General features: G+C 42.3%; 1 protein-coding gene across 5 annotated transcripts in view; it reads left to right on the forward strand.

Annotated features, from left to right (window-relative positions):
• Nucleotides 1-13,172, forward strand: part of ACSL5 (acyl-CoA synthetase long chain family member 5) — a 45,506-nt gene that overhangs the window by 25,063 nt on the left and 7,271 nt on the right. For all 5 annotated transcript variants that reach the window (XM_029245655.1, XM_029245656.1, XM_029245659.1 and 2 more), the window contains exons 4-14: nt 2,591-2,655; nt 2,776-2,877; nt 4,491-4,590; nt 5,912-6,090; nt 6,855-6,887; nt 6,976-7,027; nt 7,829-7,902; nt 8,227-8,304; nt 9,405-9,539; nt 10,645-10,779; nt 11,304-11,399. In XM_029245655.1, coding sequence (XP_029101488.1) covers nt 2,591-2,655; nt 2,776-2,877; nt 4,491-4,590; nt 5,912-6,090; nt 6,855-6,887; nt 6,976-7,027; nt 7,829-7,902; nt 8,227-8,304; nt 9,405-9,539; nt 10,645-10,779; nt 11,304-11,399 — 1,049 coding nt within the window. The remainder of the gene's footprint in view (nt 1-2,590; nt 2,656-2,775; nt 2,878-4,490; nt 4,591-5,911; nt 6,091-6,854; nt 6,888-6,975; nt 7,028-7,828; nt 7,903-8,226; nt 8,305-9,404; nt 9,540-10,644; nt 10,780-11,303; nt 11,400-13,172) is intronic.

A 13,172-nucleotide genomic window follows, 5' to 3' on the forward strand; every position in this document is an offset into this window, starting at 1 on the left:
CTGCTAGTATTTTCATCAACAGGGAAGTGATAAGGAGATGCAGTATAGTTTTTCCCACCTTCATCAGCTCTGCCACTTACTGAGTGAGCTTGAAGCTGTCTAGCCCTTCATGATTCTTGGTACCATGGGGATAACAGTAGTTATTGGGAAGACCCAATGAGTTAAAATGCCTAGCACAGAGTAGGCTAGGTACCATAAATGGTATTTATCACTGGTGATTAATGTCAGTACAGACAATCCCGTTGGTAGAGCACCAGTGGCACACACTCTAGGCTGGAGCACTGGCTGTGAACTCTAAAGCAGGACTTGCCTGTGGCTTCAGGGAAAGTCTCAGTCTGAGACTTGACTTCTTGAGCGTTCATGCAGCTGTTTCAGCAGAAAGAAAAAGAACTAACGTTTCCTGTGGACAGTCTCCACATTCATTTTTTTTTTAATATCTCTTTAATCAGAGTGGCTATCTCTTTCCTGCTTTCTTTCCTTTTTCCTCTGTCACTTAGTCTGGAAGTTCACTTATTTACCTCTGAATTCCTAGTGACCTTCTCTTTGAATGCTTCCTTTGGGCTAGACCTGAATTCCTCTTAGCAATTTGGCTAAATCCTCTATGTAAAATTTCCTTCTCTTCTGCTTTTCTATTTATAACTTAGTCTCGGGCTTCCCTGGTGGCGCAGTGGTTGAGAGTCCGCCTGCTGATGCAGGGGACACGGGTTCATGCCCCGGTCCGGGAAGATCCCACATGCCATGGAGCGGCTGGGCCCGTGAGCCATGGCCACTGAGCCTGCGCGTCCGGAGCCTGTGCTCCGCAACAGGAGAGGCCACAGCAGTGAGAGGCCCGCGTACCGCAAAAATAATAATAATAATAATAAAAAAAACTCAGTCTCATTCTGGCTTAGATGTGGGGTCTTCTCGGCAGGTTAGAGTTGTTCCTTAGCCTGACAAATACCATGACTTTCGCGGCTTCTGTGGCTGCAATTACTATTTACTCTAGTAAGTGGATGTTCCCAGACTTATCGTAATTTTAAATAAGGCTGAGTAGTTTCAATGTTCAGAAGTGTAATTCTTCTATTGTCAAATGTAAGACAATAAATGTAAGTTGTAAAAATATTGATGGCCAATGTGTGTGTACATGTGTGCTCCTGTATGTACTCGTATGTGTGTGTGTTCTTGCAGTTCTTTATGAGTCTCAGTATCTCAGAAGACACGCTCATACAAACGGGCAAAGTACGTTACCAGATAAAACTTAACAAATGAGGGAAAAGGCCCCACTTTAATAGCTGTTAAAGAAACCTAGACTAAAGTAATAACTTTCTAAAATTTTTTTTATTCATTTATTTATTTATTTTTGGCTGCTTCGGGTCTTAGTTGTGGCCCACGGGCTCTTTTCGTTGTGGCGCGTGGGCGTCTCTCTAGTTGTGCGGGTTTTCTCTTCTCTAGTTGCGGTGCAAGGGCTCCAGGGCACGTGGGCTCTCTAGTTGTGGCACATGGGCTTAGTTGCCCTGCGGCATGTGGGACCTTAGTTCTCTGACCAGGGATCGAACCCACGTCCCCTGCATTGCAGGACAGATTCTTTACCACTGCACCTCCAGGGAAGTCCCTAAAGCAATAACTTTTAAAACCTATTTAACCAGAAGACATATGAAAAAGAGACTATTTAGTGTCTATGACTTGATATATTGCTGGTTGGAGCAAAGCAGATTGTCACAGCTGCTTCACCAAGCAATGTGGTGCCAAGTACTAAAAACCTGAGCCGTGTGACCAACCATCCCCACTCCCAGCCGCTGCCACCCTTCCCAGCACAGTTATTTCATTTTAAATACTCTATTCTAAGAAAATTTTCTAACTTTGAAATGATCAGTTGGAAAATATGCATCATACCATTACCATTACCAAGATTGAGGTGTCAATCTTGGAAACAATCTCAATGTCCATAATGAGATAAATTCAGCTATACAGTAGAACCCTTCATAACTTCGCCATAATAAGGCCATTGAAATCTCTACAGAGAAGAAATAATAACAGGGGAATATTTATATCAAATGGGGGAAGGAAGCAGGATACCAAAATATACATGTGGAATGAATATAACCCTGTAGAACTATCAAAGGAGGTATGAAAGAAAACATCAGCCTTAACAATGGTGTTTATGTGACGAGATTATTGATGACTTGTATTTTGATTTTTTTCTAAATTTTTATGAACATATATTTCTTTCATTGTAGGGAAGCTCAATCCAAGATTATCCAATATAGTCTATTAGTGTTTACTTGTGGGCTTTTGTTTGTTCACCTCATGTGGGCTAGTCCATACTCATGGCTTTCCCCAAATGCCTGTTACCATGGAGGTCACACATTCCAACATGGAACCACCCTTGTTTTGTAGCATTTCCCAAGTGTTTCAAATGTAGTTTGCAAGGCTCCCTCTGCCTTTGAGAACTGAGTACTTACTGCGTTTGAATTTCCTTGGCACATAAGAGAAGCTCGCATCTTTACTGGATTTATCCTTTGTGTCTTGTCTCTTCCTAACCTCCTTTAACCTTCTCTGGTCCAAAGAATTTGCAACTGGAGCTGATTTTCATTTAATGTTATGTTTTTAGACAATGGGCCTTGCTTGGGATATAGAAAACCAAACCAGCCCTACAGATGGCTGTCCTACAAACAGGTAAGTCAGGCCCATGATTTTGGATAAATTCTTTTGTTTGTGTGGTTATCTTGAGCTAATATGATCTCTTTTGGGTCTTGACTACTTTTTTCTCTCTCTCTTTACGTCTCTCACTTGTAGGTGTCTGATCGAGCAGAGTACCTGGGCTCCTGTCTCTTGCAGAAAGGATATAAGCCATCACAAGAACACTTTGTTGGCATCTTTGCTCAGAATAGGCCAGAGGTAACCATGCTGAAATTAACTCAAGGAAGAGTCAGGGCTAAGTCTAAAGACTTTAAACCCTACCCCAAATCCAGCACTCTGACACTTGCTGATGACTTATCAAAGCTGTTTAAAGACCTCAGATTCTTTAAATATTGTTCCACTTAAAAGTTACAGTGCAGGACTTCTTTAATCCTGGTTGAATGTCTAGTGCTATTTGCTAGGTGACTGGACTTCTCTTACATGTCTCCCATTATGTGTCATTTTAAGTCAGTCTGTTGTATGAAGAAAATAAGGAAGCTATGAAGGACTGGCAAGTAAGAGCTTGAGGATGATGTGAAAAGGGATGAGTTTGTACTAGAATTGGAATTTGCACATTGTACGTGAACTAGCAGCCAAGGCATCCATTGCTACTGAGACCAGCTGTAGCCATCTTTCCACAGTGAGTTGAAAACAGGCTTTAGACATTAAGATGATTGGAATTAAGCTTATCTTCAAGTTCAAGTTAAGTCATTAGACCCAATATCCTCAGAGAAAGCCTTTGTATGTTTCAGAAGAGTTGGATGACATGTGCTCACCTAAGCCAGTTGCTTAACTAAAAATCCAAGAGGGCCCTGGCTGCACTTTTAGGTGCATCTACATACTTCATCTTCATTACACCCAGCCTCGGTAAGAAGAGATATCCTTGACTCTAGTTCAGGAACTTAACACCAAACCTAGTATCTTAATCTACTAGGGCTTCCATAACAATATACCACAGACTGGTGACTTAAACAACAGAAATTGATTTTCTCACAGTCCTGGAGCTTGGAAGTTCAAGATCAAGGTGTCAGTGGGTTTGTTTTCTCCTGAGGCCTCTCTTCTTGGCTTGTAGATGGCTGCCTTCTTGCTGTGTCCTCCCATGACCATTTCTCTGCCATCCCCTGTGTTTCTTTCTCTTCTTATAAGGACAACAGTTATATTGGATCAGGCCCCCATCCTTATGACCTCATTTAACCTTAGTTACCTCCTTAAAGGAGCTATCTACAAAAACAACTGCAATGGGGTTAGGGCTTCAACATAAATTTTAGGGGGAACACAATTCAGTTCATAATGCCTACACTGACATTCAAGGTCCGCCATTAGCAGATTCCAGCCCACCTTTCCAATTCATTTCCTGTCACGTTTTATGCTTTCTGGTGTGTACTTAGTGATGTCATGCGGTCCTATCTTTGTTCATTCACTTCCTTCTTCCTTGAATACCTTCTCTGCTTCCATCTCCATGACCAAATCCTACGGGTCCTTCAAAGCCCTGCCCAATTTCCATCACTTTTCCCAAAGCAGTCCCAGATAGCCTACCCCACCCCTGAGTGTGACTCTACCTCAAGACTCCCTAATGCTTTCCATAACACTTATGGATAGAACTTATTACACTCTCCCTTTGTTTTATAGTTGTCTCTGTACCTATCTTATCTTCTTTATTTAATTATATTTTATAGCATCAGCAGTGGCAGTCCCTAGGGCATCACAAAAAAGGTGATTTTTTTTTTTTAACACAGAGCCACCAAATAAGCATTTGTTGACTAAATGACTGAATTAGCACATTTCCTTTTCAAAGCATAAGCTATTCCTTATTTGAACTTCTCTCCATACAGTGGGTCATCTCTGAGTTTGCTTGTTACACGTACTCCATGGTAGCTGTCCCCCTGTATGACACCTTGGGAGAAGACGCCGTCATATACATTGTCAACAAGGGTAAAACTTTGCTGTTACATTTTTTTTAACACCTTTATTGGAGTGTAATTGCTTTACAATGGTGTGTTAGTTTCTGCTGTATAACAAAGTGAATCAGCTATATGTATACATATATCCCCATATCTCCTCCCTCTTGTGTCTGCCTCCCACCCTCCCTATCCCACCCCTCTAGGTGGTCACAAAGCACCGAGCTGACCTCCCGGTGCGATGCGGCTGCTTCCCACTAGCTATCTATTTTACATTTGGTAGTGTATATATGTCAGTGTTACTCTCTCACTTCGTCCCAGCTTATCCTTCCCCCTCCCCATGTCCTCAAGTCCATTCTCTACATCTGCGTCTTTATTCCTGTCGCTATTACATTTTAACTTGATTCTTTCTTGATGCTGAGTAATTCCTCATTATCTGTTTTTGTTAGCAGACTTAGAATGCTGTGGCCAGAAAAATGCTCAAGTCTCTCTTGTCCTGTAGTACCTATGATATAATTTAGAGGGAAGTTACAAAAAGCCCATGAGGCAAGTATATAATCAGATAGAAGTTTCAATGAAATTCTTCAAGGTAGTGTAGTATGACAATATAGTTTAGCAATAAGACTATTTTTGCTGGCAACCCTGGATGAAAGGCCACAGTTAGCGAATAACTTTTTAATTGACTGTATCACTGTGAAACTACTAGTTTAATTTCCTATTCTTATAAATCGAAGTCAGTATAGCTCACCGGCATGTACCAATGTCCATGCTGAGTCTGTGGACCAAATTACCACTGTTAGAGAAACAAGTTCAAGTTCAATGGGCAAATAAGACATATACTAGATGTTACTTTCTGTCCCAGAACTAGTAGATTAAGTGAGTAGATCCATTTGAACTGTAGACATAATCAGAAGTTTTCTATTTGTGTAAACAAGTATCAAAGCAAATGCTAACATTAAAAATCATAAATGCTTGTCTGCTAAAATCCCACTTGCCTCCTCCTTTACCTTCTACTCCCTCCTCCCCTCTCCCCTAGGTAAAACACATTGGCAGGACCACATCGACATGATTCATACACGTTGTCTGTATTCTTAAGCAGAAGGAATTTTGTGGCTCCTCTAGAAACTATAAACTGTTAAGTGCATGCAAGGAAATTAAGTGCTTCTGTTTCAATTAAGCTTATTTATTATCAGTGGAATGTTTCAGATTTTATACATTACAAATCTGATTTACAGACATAATCTCCTTTGGGGACCCAGTAGCTTTGAAATTTTCAAGAATCTCTTCCTCTTTGCAAGACAATCAGGTACACAGCAAAGCAGGAGGGTAACGCCCGGCCCTATTTCTGCTTTCAGCTGATATCGCCACGGTGATCTGTGACACGCCCCAAAAGGCATTGGCCCTGATTAAGAATGTGGAAAAAGGCCTCACCCCGGGCCTGAAATTGATCATCCTCATGGATCCCTTTGAGGAGAACCTGAAGAATAGAGGGGAGAAATGTGGAGTTGAGATCTTATCACTGCTTGATGCTGAGGTATGGGTCTGAAAGTCAGTTCACAGCTGGAAGGCTGGGCTGATGCTGTGGGCAACTTGCAGGACTTCTACACAAGGGAGCAAGCTGTTGTTCTCCGGGGTGGAAGGAGAAGAGTAAATTACACTCATGCTGTGAAGCGTTGGGAGTCATTTCCCCAAGACAACTCAGTGGGTGAGGAAGGTCTGTGGTCAGTGTGCACAGACTTCCAAGTAGAGGATTTATAAATGCAGAGGCTAGGTGGCAGTTAAAGATATGGTCCTGGAGCCAGGCTTCCTAGGTTCACGTTCCAGCTCCACACCCATTAGTTAGGTGACCTTGGGCCAGTTGCTCCACATCTTCCTTTCCCCCTCTGTAAAATGAGGATGAAATAGTTCTTACCTCACAGAGGAGTTGTAAAGGGTTATATGAGAGAAAATAAAGTGCTCAGGACAGTAATATAAAGTGTAGTAAGCCTTGAAATGTTAACTGTTCATTTTATTCAAAACGATTTAGCAGTGGTCCTAGAAGACTGGACCATAGGAGTCTGATGGGAAGTTTGGACACTTGGGATCGGCCCTCTTGAGTTGATACTCTAGAGAAAACTTATACTCTACCCCAAGGCTTCCATTGTACCTAAATGTTGCCTCTGGGCCCGATGCAGGTTGGAATTTTGGTTGTATTCCCACAGAGGTGTTCTCAAGCAAAAGGGAAAGGGAGGGCTGTATTTGTCCTAAGTCTTCCCAACTCAACTAATGTCTTTCTTTCTTGGTTTCCTGTTCATGCAGAATTTAGGCAAAGAGAACTTCAAAAAACCCGTGGTAAGTTTATTTCTGCCCAAATTTGAGTCTTTCCATATTCAACTTTCAAAGCTCACGGTAGACTAAGCCCTTGTGCTTTCCCCTCCAGCCTCCTGCACCAGAAGATCTGAGCATCATTTGCTTCACCAGTGGGACCACAGGTCAGTGCCCAGAAAGTTGCCCCAGAGGCCCCTGGTCAGCCAAAAACATGGCTTGAGCCACTGACCACTAGTGGGCTGGTAAAAATACCCTACAATAAGCCCTATCCATAGGGGCTTATAATCTAAGATTTCTGAGTACAGATGCCTGCATAGAAAAACCTATGCATAAGCAAATAAATTTCACTGAACACAGTGGGAGGTGTTTACATGCTATGGAATTCAGGGCTCTTAAGGGTGGCATCAGAAAGTCAACTTTATCCCCCAGCCCAGACTCTCTCAAGTTGACATCACTGGAGTGGTTTCACTCAATCAAGATAGCCCAGTGGTAGTTCTACACAGATCACTCAGTGTCCTCTTTCTCCCCTGTATGTAGTTACCTAGCTATTAGAACTCAATAAATTTTAACATGATCCATGATGATCTAGAAGTTATATCCATTCCACTGTGCCCAGTTTATAAAGTGATGGCTAGGTAATGTTGTTAGATCTGAAGTCTTCAACATGAAAACAGCACGGGGAGGGGGGCGGGTTACTTGGGATTTTCTTTTTGACTGTGTTGCTGTCTGTGACTGTGGCTATGCCCTGTGTGGTAGCACAAGGCTAAGGCTGCTGTCAGAAGTAGAATCTGTGGAGGCATCAAACATTCATAAGCAGAGTCATACACTGTTCATAAAAAAAACACAGTGACAGGAGAAGCTCTCGGCTCCCTGGAACAGAACCAATCGAATGTAGCTTCTCATTTCAATGCCAAAGGCTACCTATTAGCCATTTAACAGATCTTCCCACCTCTTGTTTCCTACAGGTGACCCCAAAGGAGCCATGTTAACCCATGAAAATATCGTTTCAAATGCTGCTGCTTTTCTCAAATGTGTGGAGGTCAGTGGTCAATTGAAAAGGAGGCCCTCGTTAAAATGGGAATCTGTCATAAGATTTTAAAGTTAGAGGAGGCAGAGGGGGAAGAAACAGGTTGAAGGCCGGAGTGTGGACAAATACTGGTGCATCTTTGTCTAGAGTTTTGCTCTTTTAGGGTCACTGCAGATCTCTGCACTCGGTGCAGTTAGGGCGCCCCTTAGAGTTGCACAGTGCACACCTGTACAACTGTGTGCAGTGGTCCTAGAAAGAAGCAGCATTTAAATCTTCTTTGGAAGAGAAAGTTGGCGTTAATCCACTGTTGTCTTCTTTCCATTTCCTGATCTATAGTATACTTTTGAGCCCAGTTCTGAGGACGTGACCATATCCTACCTCCCCTTGGCTCATATGTTTGAGAGGGTTGTACAGGTAAGGATCCTATATTCCTAGCAGGTACGTGAAAAGAGGGTCCTGACTTGCTAGTCCCACGTTTATTCCAAAGGCAGCTCTGCAACATTTACAATCTTTTCTCTAATGTGAAGGACATGGGCAGGGAGTTGGCATGGCTGGGTCTTAATCTTGGCATCACCCTTAACCTGCTGCAGAGCCTTCCTCTGTTGAGTCTGTGTGTGTCCCACGGAGCAAATGCTTCCTCCTGCCTTCACACAGGGTGCCTGCCAGTCCAGGGAGCTCATAGCCGGGAGCTTACTATCTACCCTCAATTCTGAGCAGGGATACGAGGCATTGTTTTTTCTTTTTTCTTTTATTTGGGTTAGAATTTTTGAAAAGACCTAGGGTTAGAGAAAAGGAGTTCCCCACAGAGGGGTGGAGAAGGAGCCTTTGATCCAGGTAAGGTGTCCAGTGTTTAAGGTGGAGCCGTTGAGGACTGTGCAGCAACTGGGGGGAGAGCTGGCCTTCTGTGAGCGGACGCCAAGCTTTTAGGCTACTCTGAGGCTGATTTGAGAACCGAAAGCAAAAACACAGGTGTTATTAGGGGTGGAAAATCCTCTCTCTGATCCCTGCTTAAATACCTCTTCAACCAGCTTATCTGTTGATGCATGAAATGCCAAAATGGAAGATTCAGTTCCTTGGGCTAAAGTGTTGATATCTGACTAATAAAATATCAATTCTAATAAGCATATTTTTTCACATTTTACCATTTCTGAAACTGAGATGGTCTTACAATTGTAGGCGTGTTCTAGTTTGAGTGGCAGTGTTTTTTCTTAGTGCTACATAATGAATGGTCTCTTACAAAGGATGATGCCTTAGACCCTCACCCAGAGCTGTGGGCAGAGTAGGGCTGGGCCTTCAGTCTCACAATCTGTCTTACCTGTCCCGCCACCTCAGCAGAAGGGAGTTTCCATCTTGCCTAGGGGGTAGGGTCTCAGAGTTCTGGGTACCTGAAACTTCAGGGGTCGGGTGTCCTGTCCAGAGAAAAGTGCCCATGGACCTCCTCAATTCTGTTCCATACAGACCCCACCCAAAGTGGTCCTTTGGCTCTGAGCTCTGTTCTTTGGTTTTGTTTTTAGGCTGTTGTGTACTCTTGTGGAGCCAGAGTTGGATTCTTCCAAGGAGATATTCGGCTGCTGCCTGATGACATGAAGACCCTGAAGCCCACAGTCTTTCCCGCGGTTCCCCGACTCCTTAACAGGGTCTATGATAAGGTGCTAACCTTGCTTCTGTTGGGCTGGCCCTGAGCTGCCGGAGCTGTCTGGGGCTTAGGCTTGACTAAAGCTCTTAGGAACTCTATGTTACTAAGAAACGTGCTCCACTTCTACCCCCGACCCCTACCAGCATCCACTTATAGCCACACGTACAAGTGCAGCCATGAAAGACCATAACAGATGAAACTCCCTTTCCTCTGGATGAGATTACTTGGATGTGATCTGGAGAAAGAGATTAATTCAGAGAGTTGGGGAGCCCCTCAAAATTCAGCTGACTTACTGGTAAATTGTTACTCTGATTTCATAACACTTACTGGTTTAGTGTGCTTCTTGCTGAGGTGCCAGGCCCCACGGTAAATATTTCATATGCGTTCCACCATTTAATTTCTACGAAATCCCAGGAAATCATGCCAACACTTACAATCCCTAACTTACAGATGAGGAGACTGAACCTTGGAGGTTAAATAACTTGTCCAGGGTCAGATCTACTAAGGAGTCGGGCCAGAATCCCACTGCCACATAACAGTTTTAGGTGTCATTGATCACTGCTCTGTTTTTCATTAAGCTTGGCAAAATGGTGATTTTTCTAATCCAAGCATTTCTCTTGCCTTCACTAGCTGAGATTCTTTCATAAAGGCATGAAAATTATTTGATTTTTTCCTTTATCAGTCTTCAAAATAATGAACCGGTACCCCAGCGATCTTCAAAAATGGCCAGTGGGATGTTTTCTTTGTAATGTTATGACACTACATACATACATATGATACTGAATCAAAAGTCCTAACAGTGGTACCCAATCAGCTGTTTGATCAGTACTCCCAGGTAATTCTAGTGTAGATAGATGCTGACTACCGTTTGAGGACATGCTATCTGAGCTGTCAAGGTTGTTTGCTAAGGACAAGGAATTTGGAGGAGCTGGAGCTCTGTGTGTATGTACTAAGTTCACTTCTTTCTTAGTGTGGGCTCATCATTATTCAGCACACCAGGGCATGAATAAGAGCCTCTTCCTTATGAAGCTAGGAGGCACTATCTCTTGCTCACTGATGAACGGCCTTGGTGAGTACCTCCAATAGGTTTCCAACTAAGAGGAGCTGTCACTCTGCAGGTACAAAATGAAGCCAAGACACCCTTGAAGAAGTTCTTGTTGAACTTGGCTGTCGCCTGTAAATTCAGTGAAGTGAAAAAGGGTATCATCAGACGCAACAGTGTCTGGGACAAGCTCGTCTTTGCAAAGATCCAGGTGCGTTGGGTAGATTATGGATGGAGCCAGGTAAGTATCTGGGCTGCCCACTGACTCAGCACACTTTGCTTTTCCTTTGACGGTCAAGCATCTCTTTAACTGGAGAGCCTTTTGCACTTTCTGTGTTCACTCACCTTTTGAGATCTCTCTTGGACAACTTTGTCACTAAAGGGATTTGGTCAAAAAGCAGAAAGTGGATTTTTCTTGTTCTAGCGCTTTCGTTCTCTTAGGTGGTCTGTTGAGGTTGTAGGTAATCTGAAGGGCCCAAGAATACAAATTATCCGAGGAAAAAAAAAAAAAAAAAAATTGCAGGTCTGGTCCCAGCTATGGATGGTGGTGACAGTAATAGCTAACATTTTAAGTTCTTTTCTACAATGCTGGACCCTATTCTAAGTGCTGTGTAAATTAACGAGTTTAATTCTCATGACACCACCAGGTAGGTAGGCTGTTCTACCCATTTTGCAACACAGGAAACTGAAGCAAAGGGAATAGTCTTCAGCAGGTCTTTTGTGTCTATTAAACAGGAAAGCCTGGGCGGGAAGGTTCGTTTCATGGTCACCGGAGCTGCCCCCATCTCCTCTCCTGTCTTGACGTTCCTCCGGGCAGCAATGGGATGTCCGGTAAGCCAAGCACCTTTTTTTTGATGATAGCTTATTTCACTTTTGCACAAATAAAGCTATTTAAATAAAAATGAAAACACAGACGAAAAGTACCACAGAGAAAGTCAGCCAAAATCTCAAAATCAAGAGAAAATACCCTTCCAGTCACTTCTTAATGCACCTGTGTACAGAAACCTTTACACAAATGGCATCAGTACTAACAAAATTTTGCCATTTGCAGCAACATGAATGGACTTGGAGGGCATTATGCTAAGTGAAATAAATCAGAGAAACACAAATACTGTGTGATATCACTTACACGTGGAATCTGAAAAAATACAACAAACTAGTCAATATAACAAAAAAAGAAGCAGACTCACAGATATAGAGAACAAACTAGTGGTTACCAGTGGGGAGAGGGGGAGGGGCAAGATAGGGGTAGGGGAGTAAGAGGTACAAACTATTAGGTATAAGGTAAGCTACAAGGATATATTGTACAACACGGGGAACATATCCAATATTTTATAACTATAAATGGAGTATAACCTTTAACAAAACAGCATCAGTTTTCTAAAATACTTATTAAACAGTGCCCATTAACATTGCTCCTTGTCAAATAAACGTCATTTTAATGGTTTTGTAATAGTTTATTGAACGTACCCAAATCAGTAGTCTCCTATTGATGGACACTAGAGTTGTTTACCACTTTTTTTTTGTTATTATAATCAAGTGATAAGGATACTTGTGTATATTCATGCAGTTATCAATTTAGGATAAATCCTTACGAGTGGGGATTATTGGGTCAAAGTATGTGGGTTTTTTACATGTTAATGCAGATTATCACACTTCCCTCCAGAAAGGTCTTGTCTTTTTTATGCATTAATGCAAATAATGCACAAGTCCTGATATCCCCATATTCTTGCTAGTGCTTTTTCAGTCACTTAAATCTTAGCCGACGAGATACATGAAAAATCTTATTGCAACTTTGTTTCTTTTATTAACACTAAACATCTTTTCTACTGCTTACGGGCACTTATATTTCTCTCATGAATTACTCGATTACTTACTTACAGAAAAATGAGCAAAGGATAATTTGGTTCTCTTTCACCTTGCTTCCTAGGAGTTCTTCGTATGGTCATAAAATCAATCTTTGTTGTGTTAGAAATATTTTTTCCTAGTCTCACCTTTTTGTACTATGTATTGCTATATAAAAGTTTCACATGTGTATGTAGTCAGTCACCTTTTCTATGTGGCTCTATAATTGTTTAGACAGGCCTCCTAACCCTCAATATTGCATAAATCTGTTTTCGTCCAGATTTTCTGGTAGCCTTACGGTTTTACTTTTTTCCAAGTAAGTCTCTGCTCCACCTGGAATTTAGTAAATGGGCTTGAGTACAGATACACTCTCATATTTGTTTTTCCACAAATGGCTAAGTAGTTCATTCATTCGGCCAACATGCACAACATGAATGAAACAACGGCCTAAAAGAGAAAAACAAACACTGTATGCTAACACATGTATATGGAATCTAAAAAAAAAAGGGTTCTGATGAACCTAGGGGGGAAGGACAGGAATAAAGACGCAGGTGTAGAGAAAGGACTTGAGGACACGGGGAGGGGGAAGGGTAAGCTGGGATGAAGTGAGAGAGAGGCATGGACATATATACACTACCAAATGTAAAATCGATAGCTAGTGGGAAGCAGCTGCATAGCACAGGGAGATCAGGTCGGTGCTCTGTGACCACCTAGAGGGGTGGGATAGGAAGGGTGGGAGGGAGATGCAAGAGGGAGAGG

The sequence above is a fragment of the Monodon monoceros genome, unplaced genomic scaffold (genome assembly GCF_005190385.1).
Source record: "Monodon monoceros isolate NGI ecotype Baffin Bay Population unplaced genomic scaffold, NGI_Narwhal_1 Super_Scaffold_4, whole genome shotgun sequence".
In the NCBI taxonomy this organism is placed as follows: Eukaryota; Metazoa; Chordata; class Mammalia; order Artiodactyla; family Monodontidae; genus Monodon; species Monodon monoceros.